The following is a 24,138-nucleotide window of genomic DNA, read 5'->3' on the forward strand; positions in this document are numbered from 1 at the left end:
GCCCTGTTGTGGAAGGGGCTTTGGCTGACTAAGGTTTTTACATTCTGAAATTCTGCCTTACAGCTGAGCATCTCCACCATCAGAGGAAATTCAGTCTTTGTCAGAAAACTAACAACAAAACAACAAATAGCTTTCTGCTATACTTTCTAGTAACAACTCTTCATCAGAGCAGCTCAGTTACAATGTTAAACCCCTCCATGCTCCCAACCACTCATCTGAGAATGCAGCAAGTGCCTCTTGCAGCCTAGGTTCCAGAAAAGAAGGTCTCACAGAAGGCAAGACAAAAGAGGTTATATTTGCACTTTCCTAACTTCAATGCAAAAAGAGCCTATTTTTTTCCCCAGCCAACATGTGATGGCAAGAAAGTGTTATCTTCACAATTGCATAAACATCTTCTGCAGTCTAAGAGGCAGATACTTTATCCCCAAATGTAAGCATTTTGTCCATAAACAATGTACATGAGAAACCACAGGCAGCTAGACCCCAAGTCCTAGAGATACTGATGACACAGTAGCTCTGAGAAAATACAGAGAAAAAAATACAAATGCAGACCACCAGCTAGAAATCCCCCAAAGCCCTTTACACTAGTTAAAGGCTCAGAAAAAAAAAAAATCACATAGATGTTACCAAAACAGAGCCTTTATAGATACTCACAGTAGGCATCTGTAACAGTCAAGTAAGAAAACAGATGGTAGAGAACACCAAAGCCTTTTTTTCTTTACCTACTATAATATTTTAGTTACATTGAACAATTCAGTACAGTCTCTACCTAAGAAATAAAGAAATATTTAGAACTGAAAAAAGCCATCAATAGATACAAGAAAATAAGCCATAAACAAACACATCCAGGAAATTATAGGGAACAAAAAATGTTAAGTCAACTATTCTAGAACCAAAGTGTTATTTTTTTAAAATAAAAACTATCCCTCTATTAATAATTCTACATACTGTCTTCACTACAACACAGCTATACCCCACCCCAGTCACCCAATAACACACAGATACCACCTCCCGACCAGATTATTCACCACTCCCTAATACAGGCCCTTCACATAAACCTACCCTCAGCACAGTGCTCTGGAGGCTGGTCCTATAAATTTGGCAATGGCAAACAGCTGCTGCTTATACATGCTAGAGAGTTTGAAACAAGAAGCTGCTTCTGTCTGGTAAGTGTGCTAGCTTTGGGGCTCTTCTTGGGGTTTTTTGATTTTTTTTTTTAAGGTTTTAAATTAACAGCTTATAGCAGTTGTAAAATATGGGATGCAGATAAGTTACATGTGTAAGAAAGTTGCTTTTATAGAAGTATCTAATAAATTAATTGTCCCCCTTAAGACAATAGAAAAGGGTTCAATAGTTCTGTGAAGGTATCTGATAACAACAGCTTGTAGTTATTAGGAGGAAAAATGTAGTAGTGCTCTAAGTATAATGTGGGTATTACTGGCTGCAGCACATCATGACTCTCAGAAGTGTTATTTGTCCTCAAATAACCTATCTGACAATAAGGAAATGATCCTAAAAAAAATATGAGACAGCTGTGTTCTTTCTGCCTAGATTTGTAGAAAGGATAGAATCCCTGAGTAATAAAGCTAGTAGGGGATCAGAAGTGGTATTGCTTGAGCAAGGACTGACTTGAACTACTATCTCCGTTGGTACCTGAACACAAAGCAAGCACCTACAAGTCAGGTGCTTGGGAGCCTGGGCTGCATCCTAATAGGGGCTGGTATAGTTTAAGAATTGAGCTTTTCTTTGTCAAGTACTTAAGCTCCTTTTTGACATGAATGCTGATCCAGAGTCTTATACTGTCTAAACTGCTATTAGCTCCTCAGTAATGCTCTAACAAAGTATGTGGCTTAACAGTAACATCAGGGAGCAGTAATGACTTCATAAAGGCTTCTGAAACAATGAGGGAAAGAAAGGCAGCTTAAGCAACAAACAGATCTGTGTTCCATAGCATGCCTTAGCGTAGTGATCTCGCAGCTGCTTTTGTATCCTAAAAGCAGGGAAAAATGCTGTTCTACAGTAACTATAACTCTGAACAGAAATTAGAGATGTGTCAGAAGCAAATACTCCATAGCAAAGGCTTATTGTAGTGCAAAAATTATATGTCTTAAAAACTAGTAAACAAAAAAAAGGCTGGATACAGAAGTTTCTGATTTAGAACAACAGAAGTGGTAGATAAATGTTTTATGCTTATTGACAAGGGAAGTATTAATTTTTTTCTGGAAAAATAAAAACATTGGTCAGAAAATAACACAAACTACTGATACTACTCAAATATGTTTTTAATGCAGAGAAAGTAGAACCTGATCTGCAGAGTGATCAGTGTTGCCCCTTTCCATAAGCTATGCCTACAATTTAACTTCTAGTAAAGCTAATTATCCCTATAAAGGAAACAGACCAACTAGAAAAACAGTTCTTCTATAATTAAATTGCTCAGCTTCCTTTGTAGATAATACAAAAACCAAAAATATCTAGTTTAAGATGCAAACTTGCACGCAAGTATTCCCTGTGAACATCCCTTTTATTGTATCTTCAATGTAATACTTAAGATTTGGCTTCAGTTAAGTATGCAATAAGGCAATTAGGAAATGGCAAGTGATAAACATCTTCAAATTCTAAACTAGTTCAAGCTCCAAAAAGAAAAAGCTACATCTGAACAAAAACAATTATTTCAGTCCTTGAAATCATCAATGAAGTATAGCATGTAAATCTTGCAGAACAGATCTCTGACAGAAATATCATAATATTGTAACTATTTTTTTAAATGAAGGCAAGAATTGCCTGTTTGAATTACCCTTTTTTTTCAGGGAGCCTAAGAAAAGTCTTTTTTGCCTTTTATGAACTTTAGATATGCCATGACACTATGCCTAAAAATCCATTCCCTAACCATATGTATACAGAATAATGCTTACTGAACAGATTATCTTCTGCTTTTCTACTGTGTTCTCCATGCATTAATAAATGTATCTCCATAAACCCTTGAGAGGTGTTAGATTCCTGTGAAAACAGTGGGCTAAACGCTGTACTGGTACAGTGCCCAATCTGAGATCTGTTACTGTGCAGCTTGAACTCCTAACACTTGTTAGCATTTGATCCTCAGAGTTCCTATCATTCATCTTAATTACCACAATGAATGATGAGCACTCCTGAAAATCAGCCCCATGCTGTTTTCAAGTAATTAGGAAATGAAAACTATAAGGACCACCCGTGAAAAGTTTGGGTCAAGTGATTTGCTTCATTTCATAGAAACTCAGTGGTAAGAGCGGAAATAGTCTCCAGAGGTTTTTTCTCATTCTGAATAACGCTCTCACAATCTGCATTCCTGATCTTAACTGGTCTACTTCTGGGGGGAAAATAGTTTCTGACCCAAAGTTTGTTCATCACAGACTTATAAGCTTCTGGCCTTTAGAAAAAAGTAAACTTAACCAATGAGACTAGTGCCATGATCCATATACCCTCCCTTAAGTAGGTATTTTACCTTCTGAGTAGTTCTAACAATTTCATAATGTGCCTATGCAAGATAGCTTCAAAAGGTAGCATGTTCTATACTGCTGCAGATTATCAGCAAGGAGGGACTTTTAAATTCATGATGGAGAGACATTGTCTTGGCCTATCAGTTTATGTAGGTCAGCTACTAGCTGGGGTGGAAGTGCAGTTTGTGCCACTGGCTTTTAAAGCATTGACAGCAGAAGAACGGTATTACACTGAATTTTGGTTGTCCATTACAAGCTGAGAGAGTGTGAAATAATGGTTACAGAAACACGTGTTGCCTTGTTACCCTTTTGTGCCAGGTCTCGAGTCCTATGGGAGATTACATGAAGGTAAAACATTCCCTAAAGCAAACTTAAAAGCCATGTTTTTTGTAGATGACACACAGTACAGTGAAAAACAGAAGTAAATGAAACAGTGGCTTAGATCTTTTTCTGAAAAGACTGGTTTGTGATCAGTTCAGTTGACAAACAATGAACCTAACATAAAGCCATTCAGTCTTTTGAAAATACCTTCTCTGCTCCCCAAGTTAAAAGTCTAGGGAGATAACTCCAGCTGAACTGTAATATGGCAACATAAGTTTCCCTGCTCACTTAGACCATTCCTCTGAGCATTTGTTTTTATATCTTTACTAGAATTTAAAAGAACACTTACAGATGTGACTGTTCACAAGTGAAGGCAGGGCACGACCCTACTTAGGGCAGTGCAACGCTTGAAGTTGTGCACAAGCAGATTCAGCTGTGCTGACAGGGATGTTATTTTCTGTCTTCTTCCCAACTAATTCTGGCACTTTTGACTTCATGGTGAGACAGCTGTAGAGCTAAGCTAGCTTGACTACACGTTCTGGTTGTTAGCTTTAACTGTTCAATTGTGCCTTGGCTCCTAGAGATCAGACGAGCATCTGAGTTGGCAGAGCAGTGTATGCCTAGGATGCCCCTGTTCATGGCGGTGTGGACTCGGCCGTGAAGTGCCCCTAAATTCCGCTCCTTCCTTTTGGTGAAACCCTGACCTGCGCTCCCGCGCTGGGCTCGGGCAGCCGGCCCCGCTCCTCGGGTGGGGCCCACCTCGAGCGGAGGTGGCGCAAGGCGGATCTCCCTCGCCACTTCAGCTCGGTGAGCTGCTGGCTCCCCTTGTTTGAACTACGGGAAGACCTAAAACGCAGACAGAAGCAAACTAGATGTCACTGCACGTCACCTCCATTGGCCTTTCACATCAAAACGATCTGAGCCAGAGTCCTCCGAGGCGGCTCCTGGCGAGGGCTGCGCTCTGGGGGGGCCTGCACCTGTGTGAGCCCCCGGCCGAGGCCCGCCTCAGTGGAAGGGGGAGCCCGAAGAGCCCCCCGAGCACCCTCCCGCAGCTCCGGGGGCCGGGCCGTGTGAGGGAGCGGCTGGCGGGGGCAGAGCGCGGGGGACTGCGCGGAACGGGCTGCTGAGGCGGGGGCCGCGCGGGCCGAGCGCGCGCTCTGGCGGCTGCGCGCTGGCACTGACCGGCGGAGCCCGGGAGGCGTCGTCGCCCGCCGCCCGTGCCAGTACTCAACATGGCTTCTGCCCCTACAGGCTCCAATACGACGCCACTGCCCTCGCTCAATATGGCTGCCTCCTGCCGTTAAGCGGCGGGCATTAAAAATGGCTTCCCAAGGGGCTGAAGCCGAGGGCTCACATGGGAATAGCGGCCCTGCCGCCGCTCCTCTTCTCTGTAGCTGCCCGTGTCCGGGCGCCGCCGGGCAGGACCGCGCCGCCAGCGCGGCGAGAGGGGCTGCGGGACCATAGAGCGCGGGCGGTGCTGCGGGGCGGCAGGGCCACCTCGCCGGCGGCGGCGCCCTCTGGTGGGCAGGGGCGGCCGCTGCAGGCGGCGGGGTCTGCGGGCCCGTCCGTGGCGGGCCTCCCTGGCGAGGGCCCGGTGCTCCCCCGCCGCCTCGCGCCCTCCGCGGCGCTGAAGGCTGCCCTTCGAGGGAGAAGGGGACTCCCGCCCGGCGCGGTCAGACACGGGCAATAGCGGGGGGCATCTCTGGGGGAGCCGCTGGTCCTGCTGCTCCATCTGCCCGTGGTTGAGGGGCACCTCTCCCATCAGCTTTGCCTCGCACCCCTAAAACCCACAGCTTTTGGGTCTCCAGGAGCTCTGCTCCAGCCTTCCCTCTTCCAGGATCACCTCAGTCTCTTTATGCATGCTCAGTTTTCCCTTCCCCACTACCTAAACTGTTTCTTGGTTTAAGTGGTCCTTCACCCCTCCCCAGGGCTCACTACTTCAGCTCGTTATCTGCACCTCTATCCCCAACACTACATATCTTTAATGTGGTAAAACATGCTCCCTGCATCCCAGGGGCTCTCCCAGGGCACAGTCCCACTGGGAAGACCCCCACCCACAGGTTTGCTCTGCCCTGTGGCACTGTGCTTGGCCTTTGCCAGAGCCACCAGAGAACGCAGATGCGGAAGGTGAACTTCAACCTCGCTGCTAGCTGCTCACAGCTGACAAGATTTGGGGTGCAGGGCTGCTTGCTCATCCCAGGGGCATTCCTGGCCATTGCAATGCTGTCAGCTTACTCCCTCGTGTGCAGAGCAATGGGTTACACCACCCCTCCTGCCGTGCCCCAGACCCTCCACTGATGCAGTTGAGCAGCACGTTTCATAGAGCCATTTAATAATTTGTGCCAAAGCAGTTAATGATGGTGTGGAATAGGATCAGCTGTGAGGATGAGTGCTGAGGCTTCTGCTTAGCCTGGCAGTTGCTGTGTCACTGCAGGATGCCATCACCTCCCTTTCATCTGCTTTCTTGGCTCCTTTCCAAGTGGCAGGAGATCAGAGGTCTCCTGAGATCCCAGGCGATGACGGAGCAAGTTACTGACATGGAAAGGTCTAAGGGTGCATCCTGCACCCTGACTCACCAGGGGCTGTACCTCTGCTGAGACCTGGAGTGGAGGGTGGGGGGATGCAGCTGTGCCATGCCACAGGGAGGGAGCAGGGAGATAGAGGGCATCGCCTTGTCCATCTGCAGGTGGCATCAGGCCCCTGTCTTGGAGCCTCCTTTCATCTGCTCCTTTAGCAAAGTTCAGATGTGTTGGCTCTGAAGCATTTCTCTTGGCTCAAAACAATTTTACTTCTGTGTTTCTACCTGACAGTGAGAGTTAGCTGGGCCAGCTGTGGTGGTCCTGGATGTGTCTGTCCCAGGCTTCCTCTGCAAGGAAGGAAGGAAGAAGTCTCCCTTTGACAGAGGGGCTCCCATAGCCCCTTGGTCAAAGGCCTGGCCATGCACAAAGCTCTGCCTCCATCTGCCTTCCCTGCTCCCGGAGCTCTCCCTGGAGCCTTGATCAGTCTGGAGCATGGGCTGCCTGCAAACTCCTCTGTGCAGCAGTCTGTGATGCCCCCCTTGGTCCCTTCTCTGCCTTTCCAGAGGCCGCACTGGGGTCAGCGGGGCACAAAGCCGCTGGTGGGGGCCTGACCTGACCCCTGGCCCTGCCCACTATGCCCACTGTGGGCAGCCAGCCTCTGCCGGCCTGTGCAGACCTGCAGGCGGCATTGGCAGCGCTGCCGGGACACAAACACACCCAGGAGGGTGTGAGCAGGCAGCAGAGGAACAGAGCAGGGCTTTGCTGCACAGGGACGCCCAGCTGAAAGCCCAGCCCCAGCACTCACCTGGCCTGCCGGCATCCCAGCTGCAGGAACCCAACATCCGCAGGGAGCAGGTATTTTGCCCACTTGGCTTGGTGCCCCGGGGTGACAGCCCATGCCATGGGGATGCTGTCCCATGCTGCCACAGGAGCTGGCAGGAGAGCTGGCAGAGCAGCAAGGGGGGGTAATCATCCTGGCCCTGCATGCAGCTGAGAGGAAGAAGGAAAGAGGCTGCCCATGCTGTTCCCATGCTCCGGAGAGCAGGGATGTGGATCCCAGGGCTGACTGCATGGGGGAGATATGGCATGTGGGGTGGGTCTGGGCCAGGCTGTGCTGCTTTTGCTGTTTTGGGGTCACTCTGTCCCCCACACTGACCTGGGAGCTCTCACCTCCCTTCTGAGAGGTCAGGGGACAGTGGGGCTGGGTGTCAGCTCCTGTTAACCTGCCTGGTGGCACGCAGCCTGGGCTGGCTTGGCTCTGCAAGGGCAAGGCCCTGCCTATGGTCACCTGGTTGTCCTGTGTCAGCAACCCTGGGGCACAAAGGTCCCTGCAGGGCTGTGAGCATATGCTGCCGTGTTGGTGACTGTAGCAATGGTTTTGTCACCCCTTCAAGCCTCCTGTGCCACCCACACTAGGGCTAGGGGTGTGCCATGGGGGTTGTTTTGTGGGAGCTGAAGGAGGGTTCCTTCTGGCCCTGACGGACCCCCAGCTCCTTCTGTGCAACTTTCCCCTTGGAGCCAGAGCAGAAGCTGAGCAGGGTCTGCTGCGTGCCCAGCCCAGCTCTGTTTGGAACCAGTGCCCCGTGCAGGGGTGGTGTTGCAGAATAGTTACTGGTGCCGCTGCTGCAGTCCCACTCTGAGCTGGGGAACAGGGTGGCATTTTCCCTCTGAACCCTCCAGATAGCACCTCTGGCATGGATTTGCGGCCGGTTCTGTGCCACTGCTCTGCCAAGCTCCAGTCCTGGCAGGAACAACTTCTCAGAGCAGCTGAGTGCTGAAGTTCAGCTGGTGCCACTCCTACTGTACTTTGTACTCTGTGTGGGAGCCAGCTGGGGGGGGTGGCAGGGCTTCCCTGAGCAGCTGCTGGCACCACTGCTATGCCTGTGTGAACAGCAGTGGAGGGGGACACGACACCAGGCGAGTCCCAGGGGATGCTGGCTGAGCTTGCTGTTCCCTGGTGGGAGTGGTGCCTCTGCTTCTGGTGACAGCAGGGGCATGATCCTGCAGCCAGAGCCCCTGCACATCAGGGCAGGAATTAGCCTGGTCCCATGGCTTCCTGCACTTGTGTTATGGCTGGGTTCTTTAGTGTGATCACTAAGTAGATCACGGCTGCTGATCTAGTCCCTAGAAGACAGAGGGGGCAGTAGATGTGGGCATTGCTGTGCCACTCAGCTTCCCCTGCACCTTGGCTGGCTGGACCTGCTGATGGCAGCCCCCAGACCTCCTGCAGTCAGCAGAAGCCAGCTAGGCAGGTTAGGGGGTCATGCTCTTGGGTTGGTAGCTGGCTGTGTGTGCCCCAGCAGCCACTGCTCTGTGTGGGTCCTGGGGGAGATTCTGCACCCCAGCCCTGGAGACCAAAACACTGGTGGTATTTGGGAGCAAGGTGCCATGCTGGGGTGCTGCTATGTCACAGAGGAAGACCGTGCTGACCTTGGCCATAGTCACGGTGTGGCAGAGCCACTCTAGTGTGGCTGGCTGGGCCTGGGGGGGCCTGGGCTGGCTCTGCTCCCCCTCTCCATGGCCCTTGCCCCAACATTGGAGAGGATGTGGTTGGCTGGCTCCCATGCCTGGCTTAGTGGTCGTAGTGAAATGAGAGTCTGGCTTAATCTGCAGGGTGATAGTGTTGTGTGGGCTGTCTGGCCTGTTGGGGAGGTTGGGATGAGGAGGGGGAACAGCTCCACAGCAGGATAGGCAATAATAAACATGAGTTTCTTAGGGTGGATAAAGGGAGACCTTGTTTGGGGCTCCCTGCTTCCTCCAGCTAAGCACCAGGAATTTGGGGACCACAGCAAAGCATCCTGGCCCTCTCTCCTTTTCAGTGCATGGGGAACCTAGTGGTAGCCCTGCACCCAACTTGGGTGTCCACAACTGTGGCAATGGGGTTTTCCCCAGCTCTCCATAGTGCTTGGACTGACTACCATCTGGTGCCTGCCCAGGTGCAGCTCCTCCAGCACCCCCTTGGGATCCCTTGCTGTGCAAGCTGAGCTAGAGAGGGCTCCCAGGATGGTGCTGTCTCAGCAGGGACCTGGGCTTAGGGAGGAGGACGGGTATTTCCCAGGCTGTCACATGTACCCCCAGCCGTACAGCAGGAGCTCCAGGCTGCAGCATGGGGCTGCGTGGTCCTTGCAGCTGGGCTACTCCCAGAGACCCTGGGTGCAAGTTGTGTCAAGCTGGCCAGCAAGGCTGCCGGCCCCTGGAGCCTGAATGGTGTCCCTGACCCCCAGGCAGAGCACTGAACCCTGGGCTGGGGAGCAGGTTCTGCTCCTTGCCAGCTCCAGGCTCGCTCCAGATGGCTGAGCAGAGTCCCAGGGCAGCCTGCTGAACAGGTTGAGCTGCACGCTGTGCTCCCACTTTCCCTGGCACCAAGCCTTGCCTGGGGACATGGCCAGTAGTGCCGCTATGTCCCAGGTGTGTGCCACTTGCCACAGTATCAGGATCCAGGATGCAATGCCCCATCTCCACGGGGCGGGGGCTGGTGTGTGTTGGGAGGTCTGTGCTAACATGCTGTGTGCATCCCCACAGGACATCTGACCTTGGGGCTGGGACAGCCCGGCGCTATGGCAGACATGCATGGCTGCTGCCGCCCCTGTGCCACCTGCCTGCTCTGCCTCTACAGCTGCCAGTGGATCACTGCCAAGAAGGAGAAGAGGAAGGGCTTGAGAACCACCAAGGTGATGCTGAGCTGAGGCTGGCCAGCCCCTGCATGGGAGTCTCAGAGCAGTGGCTGGGGTGGGGAAGGGCTCTGGCTGGGGGGCTCAGCCCAGACATAGGGCTGCTGACCCCTCACCAGTGGTCGTGAGCCCCAAGCGAGCTGGGGTGCTACTTGGTACCCTTGCTGTCCAGGGACTGCCCTAGCCTGAAGCAGTGAGGAGGTGAGAGGGTGATCTGTCTGTTCCCGCTGGGTGACAAGAAGGGTAGAGCAGCATGCTGGCAGCAGCAAGGCTGAGCTGTGGCTGTCCCTTGCCTGGCCGAGCATGCATCTGCGGCAGGGCTCATGCATGTCTGGAGCAGAGCGCTGCACTCCCCGAGGGCTGAGCGTGGCAGGCAAGTCCTAGAGCGCTGAGTACCTGGCAAGACATGTGGGAGGCACGGTTCCTGGGCTGGGTGCGGCCCCTGCCATGGGGTGCTGGAAGGGGATGTCCCCAGCAATTTGTAAACTGGGAGGGGTGAGGCCCTGGGATTCTCTGAGGTCTCCCACTCCCATGGGTGTGGCTGTGCCACTGCTTGTCATGTCTTGCCTGGAATGTGAGAGCTGGTCCAGGCTGCCAGGTGCCCCATTCAGCACCTGTGGCACCCCTCACCTCCCTGTGTGTGTGTGGTGCTGGAGGCTGTAGACCCTGAAACTGGACCTGGCTTTGGCTGGGCAGGCAGGAGCAGTCTGCAGGCTCACTGCTGCAATGGCAGCTCTGAGGCACAGCATCCCTGTCTGCCCAGCCCACAGATTACCCAGCTAGAAGGGAACAAGATCTGGCTCCCTGCCCGTTCCCATGTCCAAAGTCCCAGCCTGCTCCCACGGGTTACTGCATGGGAAAGGAGGCAGTCCTGCCATAGGGGCTGTCCTCCCCAGCCTGGCATAGGCAGCTTTTTAGTTTGTTGTAGGAGATGCTGGTCCATCTTCCTGTAGCATGGGTCTGGCCAAAAAAGCCCTCCTGGTGCGCAACATTTCCTCTCAATGGAACAGCTCAGTGCCCGGACCTGTAAGGCCAGTGCCTGCTGTGACCCCCTGTGCACCCTGCTGCAGGCTGGGTGTTCCCCAGGGGTCTCAGCAATCTGGCCTAGGGGCTAGGTGCCCTGCAGGTGTGTGCATAGCTGTCATCTCTGGCTTTCAGTGCGACTGCAGTTGGTTCCTTTTCCTTTTCTGCGTCTTCCTCTTTACACTGGTGTGGCTCTACTTCACCATCATCATCCTCAATGATTTCCACAACTTCAATGAGTGAGTAGGATCCCACATCCAGCCTTGCTCACCATGTCCCCCCTGCCCCTCTGACCATCCCCTTTGCTGGCAGGTTCATCTTCAGGCAGAGGAAGTTGTGGCTAGACTGGTCCCTGGTCCTGCTCATAGGTACAGCTGTGCTGATCACCTACTCGGCTGTGCTGCTGGTGAGCCCCACTGATCCTACCTGGGCTAGTGGGGGTACGAAGCTGTGCTGAGCACAGGCTGGCTGCCGTGCCCGGTGCAGAGCCAGGTGGAGCCTGCAGCGTCCAGCCTGCTGGAGCTGTGTCAGCCTGAGCATGGCCGGAGACCCGCCCTGGGTCAGGGGTCCAGAGCTCCTGTGGCTGAGTCCTGTGCCCTTAGAGGGCTGAGGTGTGGGGTACAACCCAGCTCTGACATCTCCTTGCTCTTCTGACAGGTCCTTGCTTTGTGCTTGCAGCTCTGCGGCCAGCCTTTGAAGCTACACTGGCTGCACAAGGTGAGACTGGGGATGCAGGGAGATGGTGCCTGTCCTGACTGCCTTTGCATTTGGGAAGCTAGGACCAGCCTACTGGGCTGCATAAGGCTGTTGTGACCCCAGTGAGTGGCTGTGTGTCTCTGCTGAGCTGGGCTGCAGCTGTTAGTCCCGCAGCCACGTGTCTCTGGGATGGGAATATTATCCTTGCTCAAAGCATGGGGAACAGAGCTCAGCTGCAAGCCCAGATGGGGGAAGTGTAGGGGCTCAGGAGGAAGGGATGAGGAGGACTCTGCCCTGCCAGAGCAGAGCCCAGATGGCCTGCAGGATGCTATGTGCTCCCCTAACTGCCCTGTGTCCTGCCCCACAGACCCTGCTGATCTTAACTGCCCTGGTGGTGGCTGCAGCCTTCACAGGGCTGGGAATAAAGTGGGCGGAGGAGTGGAGAAGTGCATATATCTCCCTGCAGGTGAGTCACCTCGATACCAGAGACTCCCCCGCTGTACCTAGTACCTGGCCTGTGGGGATGAGCTGAAGGGTGGTGAGCTCCTAGCATGGCTGTGTGCCATGGGGGTTAACTCCCTGTCCTTGACTTCAGCTGTCTGGCCAGGCAAGATGCTGCTCCTGCTCTTGCAGCATTCCCTGGAGCAGCTGCAGTCAGGGTGATGAACAGTGGCTGGATCAGAGCAGGGAGTCTGTTCAGTTCCCCCAGGAGCCTGTCCTTCCGCCCCTGGCACTGTGGCTCTTTCAGCAGTCCTGGCTGCAGTGGCAGATCCCTGGTGTTGGAGCATGTGGATTTTTGGGACGGGATGGGCTGGTGCCGGCTGACACCCTGCCTTTGCCTCCCCAGGCAACAGGTCCCTTCCTGCACATTGGAATCGTGGTGGGAATGACGCTCCTTGCCTGGCCCCTGGCCAGCTTCATCTACCGCACCCGCAATACAGGTAATCTCCCTCCAAGGTCTCCACTTGCCCCCTCAGCTGGTGCCCTGCTTGCTACCACACAACCAAATGGCACTGGTGCCAGAGTGGTGCACAGAGTGTCGGTGAGGTGGGAACAGGTCCCCAGGACTCAGCCTGGTAGTAATGCCTGTTCTTGGTTACTGCTTCTCATGCCCAGCCCCTGGTACAGCTTCAGCTCTCGCTGCTTTGCAGCTGAAGGAGTGTTATGGACAGCAGAGTCCTGCAGAAGTGCTGGGTTGGGGTGCAAGGGCATTTAGCAGGCCAAGAATAAATCTGCAGTCTTCCTGAGGCCAGGGGTGCAATGCCTGACCTAGGGCAACCAGAAGTTAATGCGAAGTGAAGCAGCCTTGTCTTATTCCTAATGGCCTACAAAATACTTCCTCACCCCTCTGTCTTCTCTGTCTCTGCCTGCAGGTCTCAAGGTGTTTCTACTGCTTGTGTACTGCATGGTCATGATTGCGCTGTATCTGGCTCCTCTGGGAATCACCTCCCCTTGCATCATGGAGGAGAACCAGCTGCCCCCCAAGCCAGCCCTCGTTGGCCACCGGGGAGCCCCCATGGTGAGTGACCAGCACCAGCAGCATCCTGGCGCAAGGGTCGGTGGATGGGGCAGGCTGCTCTGCCAGTGAAAGCCAGGCTCTGCCTGGCCATGGGGCACCAGCATCAAACCCTTGCCGCTGCAGGCCTGGATGAGCTCTGGCCAGCGCAGCAGAGAGGCTTCCAGGGCAGCACAGGACTGGAGGATGGGTGAGCACAGGGTGAGGAGGGTGGGCACAACAGGGCAGAGCTGTTTGCTGAGTGCTGATAGACCAGGAGCAGGCAACTCTCAGCAGAAAGCTTGGCTGGAAAGCAGGGATTAAGGTAGGCTCCAGCTGTCTGTGGCCAGCCCTTTTCCATTCCCCACCCTAGCAGGGTCACCCCAGTCTCATTGTGCTTGCCCTAGAGCCTAGCCAAGCTGCTGGATGCAGCCAGGCAGGGTAAGCGCCTGCCTCCTGCCCCTTCCTGCCCATGCCCTCTGCACTAACACTGTTCCTTTTCCAGCTGGCCCCCGAAAACACCCTCATGTCACTGCGCAAGGCGGTGGACTGTGATGTGCAAGTCTTTGAGACAGACGTCATGGTGAGGTAAAGGGGCAGCAGGGCATCCAGAGGGAGAAAGGGGCCTGTGTATCCTGGGATGTCACCTCCCACATCGGGCATTCTGGAACACACCTGGAGGACTGATATAGCCTGCATTTTGAGGCAGCCCTGTTCAAAAGGCTCTGCCATTCCCACCTTCCCAGTATGGGACTGGCTCCAGCTTGGTGTCCCAATGATCTGGGAGAGGTACTGGGTTTCTGTCTTCCCCACGCAGGTTGTCTTCCAGGGCATTAGGAGGGAGACACCATCAGAGAAGGGGTGCTTTCAAAACAGACCCTGGCTCTAGTTCATCTCATGCAATCCTGCTATGGGGACAGCAGTGAGCAAGGAGCTACTTGGTTCCTGGCTTGGTCTCTAGTTGCTCTGTGCTTTCCAGACACTCACCTTTTTGTGTAGAGGACCACAAGTAGGCATAAGGGTGGGGGTTACCCTGGCAGGATGGCTGGGAGGGGGCAGAAATGCCAGGGCAGGGATAGGAGACAAACAGCTTGCAACACAGAGCTTCCCTCTCTGCTCCTTTGCCAGTACTGATGGGGTCCCGTTCCTAATGCATGATGAGGAACTCACCAGGACCACCAACGTGCAGGATGTGTTCCCCGAGAGGGCCGCCCTGAACAGCACCGCCTTCAACTGGACAGACCTCCAGCAGCTGGATGCTGGCAGCTGGTTCCTGGAGGTCAGGATGCCCCTGGGGTGGCTGGTCAGGGATGAGTGGTGCATTTGTGGGTGAAGCATGAGCCCTGCCTTGGGGAAGGTTCCCTCTGCCGCACTCGTCCTGGCAGACACCTGGACAGGGTGCAGAAGCACTTCTGTGCCTGCATGAATCCCTTGGGTGCAGTTATGCCCCAAGCTGGGGTTTGTTCTGACTCCTCAGCTGAGTCACAGAGGAGGCTGATTTGAGGGGAGATGCTTCATGCATTAGCTCTGAGCTGCACAGCCTGCCTGGGCTTGGAGGCAGCTGTGGCAAGGCTCTTCCCAAAAGGTGACTAACCAACTGCTGAGCTTCTCTGAATGCCCACAGGTGCTGGGGCTGCTTGAGCTATGCTGTTAGTGGGAAGGGTAGAGGTGCCCTGTGGATGTGCAGGGGAAGGATCCCCGTGCCTGTGTGTGCTGGAGAGTGTGTAGAAAGGCCAGTGTAGGAAACTGAGAGCCAGAGATGAGCACCAGTTTGGGAGGTGGAAGCTCTGGGGGGTCTGCCTATAATGACTAACTCTCACCCTTGCAGCGGAGGCCATTTCCCACTGTGCAGAGTCTTTCTGCTGAAGATCGTGACCAGGTGACTGAACAGAGGATCCCATCACTGGAACAGGTGCTAGAGGCAGCCAAGCAGAGCAATATCTCCATCATGTTTGACCTCCGGCCTGAGAACCACAGTGACTACCAGAGCTTTGTCAATGCTACCCTGGAAGTGATCTTACAGTCAGGCATCCCTTTACAGAGGGTAAGTTGGCCACCACCCCACCACTAGTGGGCCCTGCTGTCACATCCCTGCTGTGGTGGGAGCTGCCCTGCCAACCCCACCAAATATCCCTGCCACCCCATACACCACATCCCCATACGTGATCCCTGCTGGGGAACCCTGTCCAAGCCTGGGGTTCTCTAGCTGGGAGAAGTTGCCAATAATTAGCGGTTAATGCCTACAGCTTGATACCTCCAAATACTCTGGTTCCCCAGCACTGGCCACCCTGGTGTGTAAACAGTGACTCAGTCTAGGGAGGGGACCAACAGCAAGAGCAGAAAAACAGTGCTCAGGCTTCCACCTCCCAGTGCTGCACCACACCTCTCCCTGCAGCTCTTGGACTCCTGCTGCGGCCTCCTGTGTTGCCTTTGCACTTCATCCAACCTCTGCAGTACAGGACGCATGCTGCCCTGAGGGGATGAATTAGCACCCAAATTACTTTCCCTTCTTGGCTTTTTGGGAATGCAGAGCAGGAGGGACACAGAAAAGACCTGTACTGTAGTGCTGGTCCAAGGTGTATTCTTGCTGCAGGGTTGGGGCCAAAAGGATGCACTGCTTGATCCATTCAAGGACCTAGAAAGGACATAACTGCTGCAGCTTTCTTAGGCTGGAACTGCTTTCTCCTCTCAGTGGGGTCTGTGCTTACTTGGCTGGGACAAGCTCTTAGAAGACTGTCCTGGCTGAGGTCCTCATGGAGGAGCTGAGCAGGGGTGGGGAGCAGGAAGCAGCTGTCTGAGCAGGCCACGTGTGGCTGGGCCTGCAGGGAAATATCAGACGAGCAAACCCTCTGGAGCACTTCTCTGCATGTGCTTTCTGGCTCTTGCCTAGGTCCTCTGGCTGCCGGATAGGTTCAGGGAACAGGTCAAACAGCAAGCCCCAGACATTCAGCAAATTTATGGCCGGAAGAGACTCCAGAATGAGGAGCCACTGCTGCATGTCAATCTACCCTACCAGAACATGAGCTCTGAGGAGATCAGGTGAGAGTCCTGTGCCCAGGAGCCTGGGAGCTGTGGGGCCTGGGCACTATCCTACTCTGTCCCAGGGGCCAGCAGAGGTGAGAACCAGCTGAGGCTGAGTGCTGGCACACTGCTGGGAAAGGCAAGGTGTACGCTACAGCCTTTCAGACAAACATGCCTTATGAGGCAGGGCTGGTGCAGGGGATGGTGCTGGCTGCAGTCCTCTGCCTTGCCAACAAATCTGCCCTGGGTCTGGCTCTCCAGACACTTGCTCCATGTAGCTGCAAATGCTGGATCACATCCCAGATGTACAGTCCTCTCTGGTTGTATGCTCTGTGTACCAGCACCCTGCTGTCTGCTGCTCTGATTACGGCTGTTCTTATGCAGGCAGTACCGCCAGGACAACATCTCTGTCAACTTGTATGTGGTGAACCAGCCCTGGCTCTTCTCTGTGCTGTGGTGCTCTGGGGTGACCTCTGTCACCACCAATGCCTGCCAGGTACTGAAGGAGATGAAACGCCCCATCTGGCTGCTCGTAAGTGACCCCTCCATTCTTCACCCTGCCCCATAGCCCTGTGCCCAGGCACTTGTGGGTCCCTTCCTGCAGCAGCCCTGGCAGCCAGCTGCCTGGGGGGTGGCTTTTGCTCAGCACTGTGCTGGCACAGGAACGTGTGATCCTACAGAAGGGACTGCTGGCACAGCAGGCTGGGCTGTGCCACCAGCACACCACCCCTGGCCGGTGTTAATGGCTTGTCTTGTTGCCTTGCAGCCCAGCAGCACATACCTCATGATCTGGATTGTTGCAGACTGCACTTCCTTCCTTGTCATCCTCTGGGCCTTCCTCTTGCTGAGGTACATTTGATCCCTTTCCCCCTCCTGGGGCAGGTCTGTTGGGGGAGGCTGTAGTGTGCCCTGGGTGGCTGGTACATACCCAAATCCAGTCGCATCTGCTGCCATTCCTCTCTGGGCTTACATCCTGGAGCATCCTCTGCTGTCTGGCTAAGTGAGACAGCAGTGTGTGGAGGCAGCTTTTATCACCAGGCTGCACCCAGAAATCTGGCCTGACCCTTCCTTGAGCTGCTGGATGCCTTACTTCACATTTACTAGCTTGCTCTGCACTCCAGGGCTTGGTGGGCTAAGGCTGGGGGACCTCGGCCCTGCTCCTCTACCAGTGCTGCAGGCACCAAGAGCAGATCCCTGTGGGACTGTGTGTCCTGCAGGGCCCCCACAGTCTCCAGCTGGGAGCTGGGTGGAGGGAAGGGGGAGGCCAGACTGACATGCTAACATTGATCCTATTCCATCTCCTAGGAAATGCTCCCAGAGAAGACAGTCAGCGGGTGAGTGTGCATGGATGTGAGCTCCCCTCCCTTGGAGCCAGGCTGTGCTTCAGCTTTCTTCAGCTGAACGTGACAGTGCGGTTTGGGGTGGCTGGGGGAGGGAAGGGAATCCCAGCCCAGGAAGTTCCTGTCCAGCTCTTAGCAAACAGTCCTGCAGGACAGTGCTGGGGAATCCCATATTCCCCAGGTCTCCTCAAACCTGCTTTTCAGGCTGTTCCGCCTGATGCTGAGGGATGGTGGAAGCCTGCAATAGCTGTTTTTTCTCTCTGTCTCCTCAGAGTCTGAGACAGATGTGCTGCTCACAAAGATCAACAGCTTGATGCACGAGTGACCCCGCCGGCCTGCATCAGCCTTGGGGAGGGGCAGCCAGAGCCCTGCACAGCTCAAGTGCAGGCCAGCTTTGAGGCTCCTTTCCTTTGCAGACTCCTTCCTGAGCTTCCTGTTCCCCCTAGCCTTCCTGGCTCCTTGCGTGGTGTACAACTGCCCTCAGCTGAAAGGACCTGGAACTGGGTTCCCAGTTCCCACTGGCAGCAAGAAACCAGAGCCTTACTTGAGTACTTAGCCCCAGCACTGCTGGATAAGACCTCTGCCTTGCAGTTTGGAGACTAGTAGGGATTTGAGTTGCTGTTTGGTGCAGGGAAAGGGCAGCCTCTGCCTGTCATCAGCAGCTCTGCAGCCCGTGCTGGGAAACCTTGTTTGAAGTGCTGCTGCCCTAGGCCCTGCCCTGCCCCATGGCTTGAGGAGTAGGAAGGGGAGGGGGGGGTGGCTTTTCACAAGATGGAAGGGGAGCTGGGCTCTTCCTGTCCTCATGCTGCACACGAGTCCTGCCCCTGCTGGCTTCATGCTTCGTGGGTGTTGGCACCCGATGCAGCAGTTAGTGCCTCTTGCTCCGGGGTAGAGGGAGCCGGGGCTGGGGATGGAGGGTGTCTGGGGCTGGTGAGACCACAGCCATGCTCCTGCTGCTGCAAGGCTACAGAGGTGTGCGAGGGCGGGGAGCGGTGGGTCTCGGCGTCGGTCGCTTTGCAGCTGGGCCTTGAACTTGGAAAGGTGGATCGGGTCAGTTTTACATGTTCCTACCTATTTATGTCAATAAATCAGAGGAGCGGTACGCAGACCCCGAAGGGGTGAGTTGGCTATAGCTGCTTCCTCCCCTTTTCCCGCTCCCCTGCGCCCCCCCCTACCTTTCCCCGCGGGTCCGGGCTGCACGGAGCGCGGCGGCCCCGGGGCAGCCGCAGCCAGCCGGTGCCGGCCCGCGGCGGGGGGGGCCGGGGGCAGGCGGGGATCCGCGGCGCGCCCGTGCCATCTAGTGCCAGCGCGGGGAAGCGGGGCCGGGCGCCGAGCGGCTCCGCCGGGCCGGGCCCTCCGCAGCGGGGAGGGAGCGGAGGCCGGGGCTCCCGGGGCGGGGTGCGCACGCCGAGCCGCCGCGCCCGGGTTAGAGCAGCGGGAGCGCCCGGGTGCGGGTGCGCTCCCGGAGGCGGTGCCGGCGGGGTGGGGTGGGGGGGCGGGCGGGGGGCGGCTCCTCGGCCGGTTCCCGCGGGGCGGGCGGTGGCTCGGCCGCTCGTGGGCTGGCACCGAGCGGAGCGGCCGTCGGCCGCGGCGGAGCGATGATCCGCCGGGAAGGTAAGGAGCGCCCTGCCCTGCTCTGCCCGCGGCGCCGGGCGCTGCTGCCCGCCGCGCTCAACAAGTGTCTGCCCCGCCGGTACCGGCACCGGCACCGGGAGCGTGCGCGGTACCCCGCGCTCCCGCCGGGCAGCGCCCGCCCGGCCGCCCTCCCTCCGCGCCACTGGGGAGGGGAGGGCCGGGCTGCCCTGCCTAGTGCACCCCCGGGCTTGAGACCTGAGCACCGGGTGCCCCAGCTTCGTACCCTTCCCGGGCTGTGGGACACGTCCTCGTGCCACTGTGGCTTAGAGCGGGTGGCCGTGGGGTGCTGTGCTTGCAGCACCCTTGGGTGCTGTGGGGAGGGCGGCTATGGGGGTGCAGGCCCTGCGAGGAAGGATCTCCTGTAAATTGGACTTGCACGTTGAGGCACAGTGAGATGGGCCCCGGACACCATGTGCTCTTGGGTGCCGCAGGAAGGGTGCTCCGGTCTCTCCTCTGTGCTGGGGGTACAGCACGTGCTGGGTTTGGTGGTCCAGGGCCAGCACTCCCCTGCTCCAGCTGGCTGTCAGCCGGTGCTGGTGGCCAGCAGTGCAGGGGTCAGCGCAGGGTGCGTGCCGGTCTTTCTGTGCAGCCTAGACTGGGGTGGGATGTTCACACCAGGTTTGTAGTCTTTGTGTCCTGGTGTTGTGGCCCAGGTTCTCCACCTGCTTCTTTAGCTTCTGCTGATAAGGTCAGGAATGACCAGGCGAAGATGACTCAACCCTGCTCACAGGATGCTGGGTAGTGTCTGAAGCTATTGTCTGATCTTGCAGAAAAGGAAGCCCTTAGTGATAACACAGGGCTGGGATGCCCATAGAGCCCAGTAAATCTGGAGCTTAGGGAAGTCCCTGGTTTTCCTGGAGGCAGTGTAGAGCCCAGCTCTGAGCAGGAGCTATTCACGCTTCCCCAGGCTCCTTTCTCTGTTCTGTTCCCACAATGAGTCAGTGTGGGCCGGTGACACAGGCAGGACCCCCTTCCCCTTTCAGCTGAGGAGCAGCCAGGAGGGGAGCCAGCCAGGCGAGCTGGGACAGCAGGTGGCACACACCCTAGCAGACACAAGCCCCCTTGTTCGATGACCTGAATTCCCTGCTGAGAGCCCTGGGATGAGCAGGGTCATCCTTTCTGCATGAGTTCTTAGGCTAAAAGATGAGTCCCCAACAGTGGCGGAATGGCTCCCCTGCTTCCGCACACACATGCCCTTTGTCTGTGGGCTGCCTGGGTGACAAAGGGAAATATTCACTGATAGCGCTGGGGCGGGCGCAAGGTCCAGGGGAGCTCCCCACCCGCCTGAGAGACGGGTCACAGCTGGGGCTGGAGCTGGACTGGCAGCTCCAGGCATGTGCCCAGAGAAGTGCGGAGGTTTCCTGGCACAGAGGGATCACAGCTCCATTATTTTAGGTCCAAAGTTGTCTCATAGCTATGGTGAGCCTAGTCTTTAACCCTGGCACTGCTTCGTGGCAGCCTCCAGCTCCCCTCCTGGCCAGCATCCCTCCTTCCCTGACCTCAAGGTATCTTGTTCCTTTCCCACTGTGTCTCCTGCTGACCCAAGGCTGCTTGCTGCGTGGAGCAATTCTTATGCTTCACCCTGTAGAAACCCAAGTCTTGCCAGTCATGTAGCTGTGCTGTTTGCGGTATCCTGCAGTGCGTGAGTGGGGCTATGCTCAGCTTTGCTGCAGCCATCTGGCCACACGTGGGAGACTGCAGCTCCTGCGGTAGTACTCGTAGCCCTGTGCAACTGGGACGTGTCCAGCTCATGAATGGCGTCTCGGCCTGGGAGGTGGCAGAGGTGCTCAGGCTGCCCAGTGCAATGGGGTTTGGAGGTGAGTCAACCTGGGTTTAGCCCCAGATTTTCAGGGTCGAGGAGGGACAGCAGGCAGAGCCACCTCCCCTCCATCTCCTGCTGGCTCTCTGCTGTGGCCCCTCTGCACCTCGCGGCAGGGTGTGTGTCAAGAGGCTACTTTTGTGGCTGTCTGACTCGTAAAAATCCATAGCTAGAAGGCAACTTGAGGCATTATCCAGGTGAGCCCTTTGCACTGCTCCAAGGCTGCACTCAAGCCTTCCCTGACAATGTCTGTCCATCCTCCAGTGTTAATGCCTTGTTACTCCTGTGTCATCTCTGCAGACACTGAACGGGCAGTGGAAATTCTGACCAGATACCAAAGCACCCTGCAGTCCCCAGAAGAGCAGGAGCTGAAAGCCTCTATTGGAAAAGTCTCGCACATCTTCCAAAGTGAACTATTCCAGGCTCTGCTGGGTAAGCCCCTGCCTTGAAATCCCTGGGGCTTTGTGGTCAGTGGGCTCTCCGGGGAGCCTGATCTTGCACAGGTGCCTAGCACTGACCAGGCTGGGTGCATCCTGTGCAAACACAGGGGTGCCTGTAACTCCAGGGAGCTGGGCTGTCTTTCCCTTCCAGTGTTTGGGCAGGAGATACCAGGGTTCGGGGCTGCAGTTGCTGGGTGTTTGCAATGTGAACAGGATTTCTCAGTCCGGTGACTGTGGACAAGGGGTAAAGCCTTCTTCATCAGGCCACACCAGATCTTTCCAGCACCCGCTAAAGGATGCTGCTGGGCTGTGAGCACCCTCTGCCCAGTGCAGGTGTGGTGTGGCCACAGCCACTCCCGAGTTTCCACTTCTGTTGCCATACCAAGGGCACCCTGCCACAGGGCTTCACTTCTCCCGACACCCCTCATCCTCATCACAACCTGCTACTTTCCGTTCTTGCTGCCAACCCAACAGGAAACTAGATTTTTCTATCTTTTGAGAAAGAATCCATGTATACCCAGCTCCTTTTGGGGTATGCCGGCCTTTTTTGCGCTTAGACCCATGAGCACTTGCAAGTAACACGCTGTGCAATTGGTTCCATTTCATGTGAGAAACAAACTTGGTAGCAAGGCTTGTGTTGGGGCTGGACACCAAGAAATGCCATTTTGAACACAGCATAAAGTTCTCCATGTGAACTTAGATAAACACAGCTGGAGTTTCATGGGACAATGCAGCTTCTTCATGCAAGATGCACAGCTATCTCGCTGAACAAGGTAATTTGAAAATGCACTTTCTTTGCAAAGTTTTTTTTTTTTTTTAGAAAAACAACATTCAGTAGTTTTGGACTCTGAAGTTGCTTGGCTCTATTCCTGGCCAGAGCAGACCAGACCCTGGCTGTGCAGGTTCACTTAGGCCACTAATTTTGGAGAAGCTGCAGTGTGCTGAGAGGGGCAGGAGCTCCCGCTCAGCTCCTCTCCTTAAGTCCTGCTTGCTGTGGGCCTCAGGGAAGTGCACACAGCCCTGGTGGTTTCTGTTCCTGGGTCTCATGGGAAAGAAGCTGAGTTTCCCGGCTTGGGAAGGAATGGAAAGCACCCCAGAACCTCTGTATCCCAGAAGAGGACCTGGGCCGTGGGGTGCAGAGCTCCACATGTGGTCTGTGCCTCATTCTCGGTGTGTTCTGACCTAAGGCTGTCTCAGCCCTGGCACTCTCCCTCGCCATCACTCTCCTCTCTCAGCAGCTCTCACCTTTTCTTGGCACCTCTGTGGCCAGAGACCCATTTCTGTACCCACAGAGCCCCAGGTTGCCAGCAGCTCCTCTGTGCCTCAGGTTATCCCTTGAAATTAAATACAATCATGGGATGAGCAGTGTGTCATGAGGTATTTTATTCTCTCATTTCCTTGTCCTTGCTGTTGGAGCATCACCTGGAGGCTTTCAGCCCCAGCGTGTCCTTGTGCAGGGCTTGCACTGGGATGCCCGTGCCGTTGGCAGCAGAGACACATGCATCTCCTTTCTTGCCTCTTCATCTATACAACCCGCTTTCAAAAGGGTCCCCAGCCCGCGGTTAGCCCCATGCTGGAGGCAGTGGTCCCCAGCAGGGCTGTGATTGCCTTGGCAAACCTGACACAAGCCCAACACCCCTGGCTGCTTTTGTGTGCTCCGCCAGCCCACTCTAGGGCTGTGTGAAGCCAGCAAAGCAGCTTTCCCAAAGGCCAGGGCTGTTTGTATTAGTGCAAAAGTGTTGTGGAGAGAGCGTAGCTGGAGAGAGCACGTCTGCACGCATGCTGAGCTGGCTGCCGTTTGCACGCTGGCACGCGGACACTGCACGGACTTCCCAGCTCCCTGCTCTAAGCCGTCTGTCTTGGTGTCCTGTCAACACTGGCACAAGGGAGTGTCGCTTGATTGCTGGTGACCTTTTCAACTGCTTTAACAGGATATTAGATCCCGTGCCAGAGTGAGCTTTCTCTAGAAGTGTTTACCTAACTAGGAATTTGCATTAATTACTTCCACCCCCCACACCCCCTGGAGCTTGGGTTTGTGAATTCCTCCGACCCTGAGTGGACACGTGTAATGCTGTGTCCGGCTGCGTGCTTGCTGTGCCTGCACAACTGGAGTCACTTGGTGTCCACAGTCCAGACCCGCTGGAGCGTACCGACAGGCCTGGGAGGGTGGTGGAGCATTTCTATTTTATTTGCTTTTCACCCCCCACTTTTTCCAGTGGGCCGCTGTGTCTCTGTCTGAAGCTTTTTCAGAGTCAGAGCTAATTTGGGGTTTATCTGAGGGAGGTGGATTTGCAGGAGAGCCGCAGGTACGCCTCCCAGCGCAGCGTCTCCCATCGCACTGTTCCGCGCCGTGCCAGATGCTTCTGGCTCCGGAGAGGTCTTAGCCTGCAGAGGTCCCTCCTCTTACAGCCATTCAGAAATGTGGGCCTGCTTTTTTTCAGCCCCTAGGATATGTGAATACATGAGCGTGATACATCCCTGTCCTCAGACAGGTAATGCTCTCCTAAGACGTGCATTGGCCAGCTTGTGTTTGAACACCAAAATGCGTTATGCCGTAGTGGAGCTACCAGAAGTGCCAAACGTTATTGAGTTTTCCAAGTTGGTCCACATGGAAAAATGCCAGAGATATGGCTTACCATATAGGTTTTTTTAAGAGTAAGCTACTTTGTGGACTTCAGAAGCCCT

At 55.2% G+C, this 24,138-nt stretch overlaps 2 protein-coding genes across 3 annotated transcripts in view; both read left to right on the forward strand.

Annotated features, from left to right (window-relative positions):
- Nucleotides 1–1,131: 1,131 nt before the first annotated feature.
- On the forward strand, nucleotides 1,132–18,566 carry GDPD2 (glycerophosphodiester phosphodiesterase domain containing 2). Its single transcript, XM_064463020.1, has 16 exons — nucleotides 1,132–1,166; nucleotides 9,836–9,984; nucleotides 11,143–11,246; nucleotides 11,320–11,413; nucleotides 11,665–11,724; nucleotides 12,071–12,169; nucleotides 12,551–12,644; nucleotides 13,077–13,222; nucleotides 13,704–13,786; nucleotides 14,327–14,477; nucleotides 15,027–15,242; nucleotides 16,089–16,237; nucleotides 16,604–16,751; nucleotides 16,986–17,068; nucleotides 17,525–17,553; nucleotides 17,832–18,566. Exons 2-16 carry the CDS (start codon nucleotides 9,871–9,873, stop codon nucleotides 17,882–17,884), a joined length of 1,623 nt encoding a protein of 540 aa, XP_064319090.1. The 5' UTR covers nucleotides 1,132–1,166; nucleotides 9,836–9,870; the 3' UTR covers nucleotides 17,885–18,566.
- A 407-nt stretch (nucleotides 18,567–18,973) lies between these two features.
- The window catches only part of DLG3 (discs large MAGUK scaffold protein 3), a 79,076-nt gene continuing 73,911 nt past the window's right edge, over nucleotides 18,974–24,138 (forward strand). Inside the window, exons 1-2 of one of the 2 annotated variants that reach the window (XM_064463031.1) lie at nucleotides 18,974–19,173; nucleotides 21,314–21,445. In XM_064463031.1, the coding sequence (XP_064319101.1) occupies nucleotides 19,158–19,173; nucleotides 21,314–21,445 (148 nt within the window). In that variant the 5' untranslated portion in view covers nucleotides 18,974–19,157. The remainder of the gene's footprint in view (nucleotides 19,174–21,313; nucleotides 21,446–24,138) is intronic. The other variant, XM_064463030.1, reaches the window with a different exon arrangement.

The sequence above is a fragment of the Phalacrocorax carbo genome, chromosome 11 (genome assembly GCF_963921805.1).
Source record: "Phalacrocorax carbo chromosome 11, bPhaCar2.1, whole genome shotgun sequence".
Taxonomy (NCBI): domain Eukaryota; kingdom Metazoa; phylum Chordata; class Aves; order Suliformes; family Phalacrocoracidae; genus Phalacrocorax; species Phalacrocorax carbo.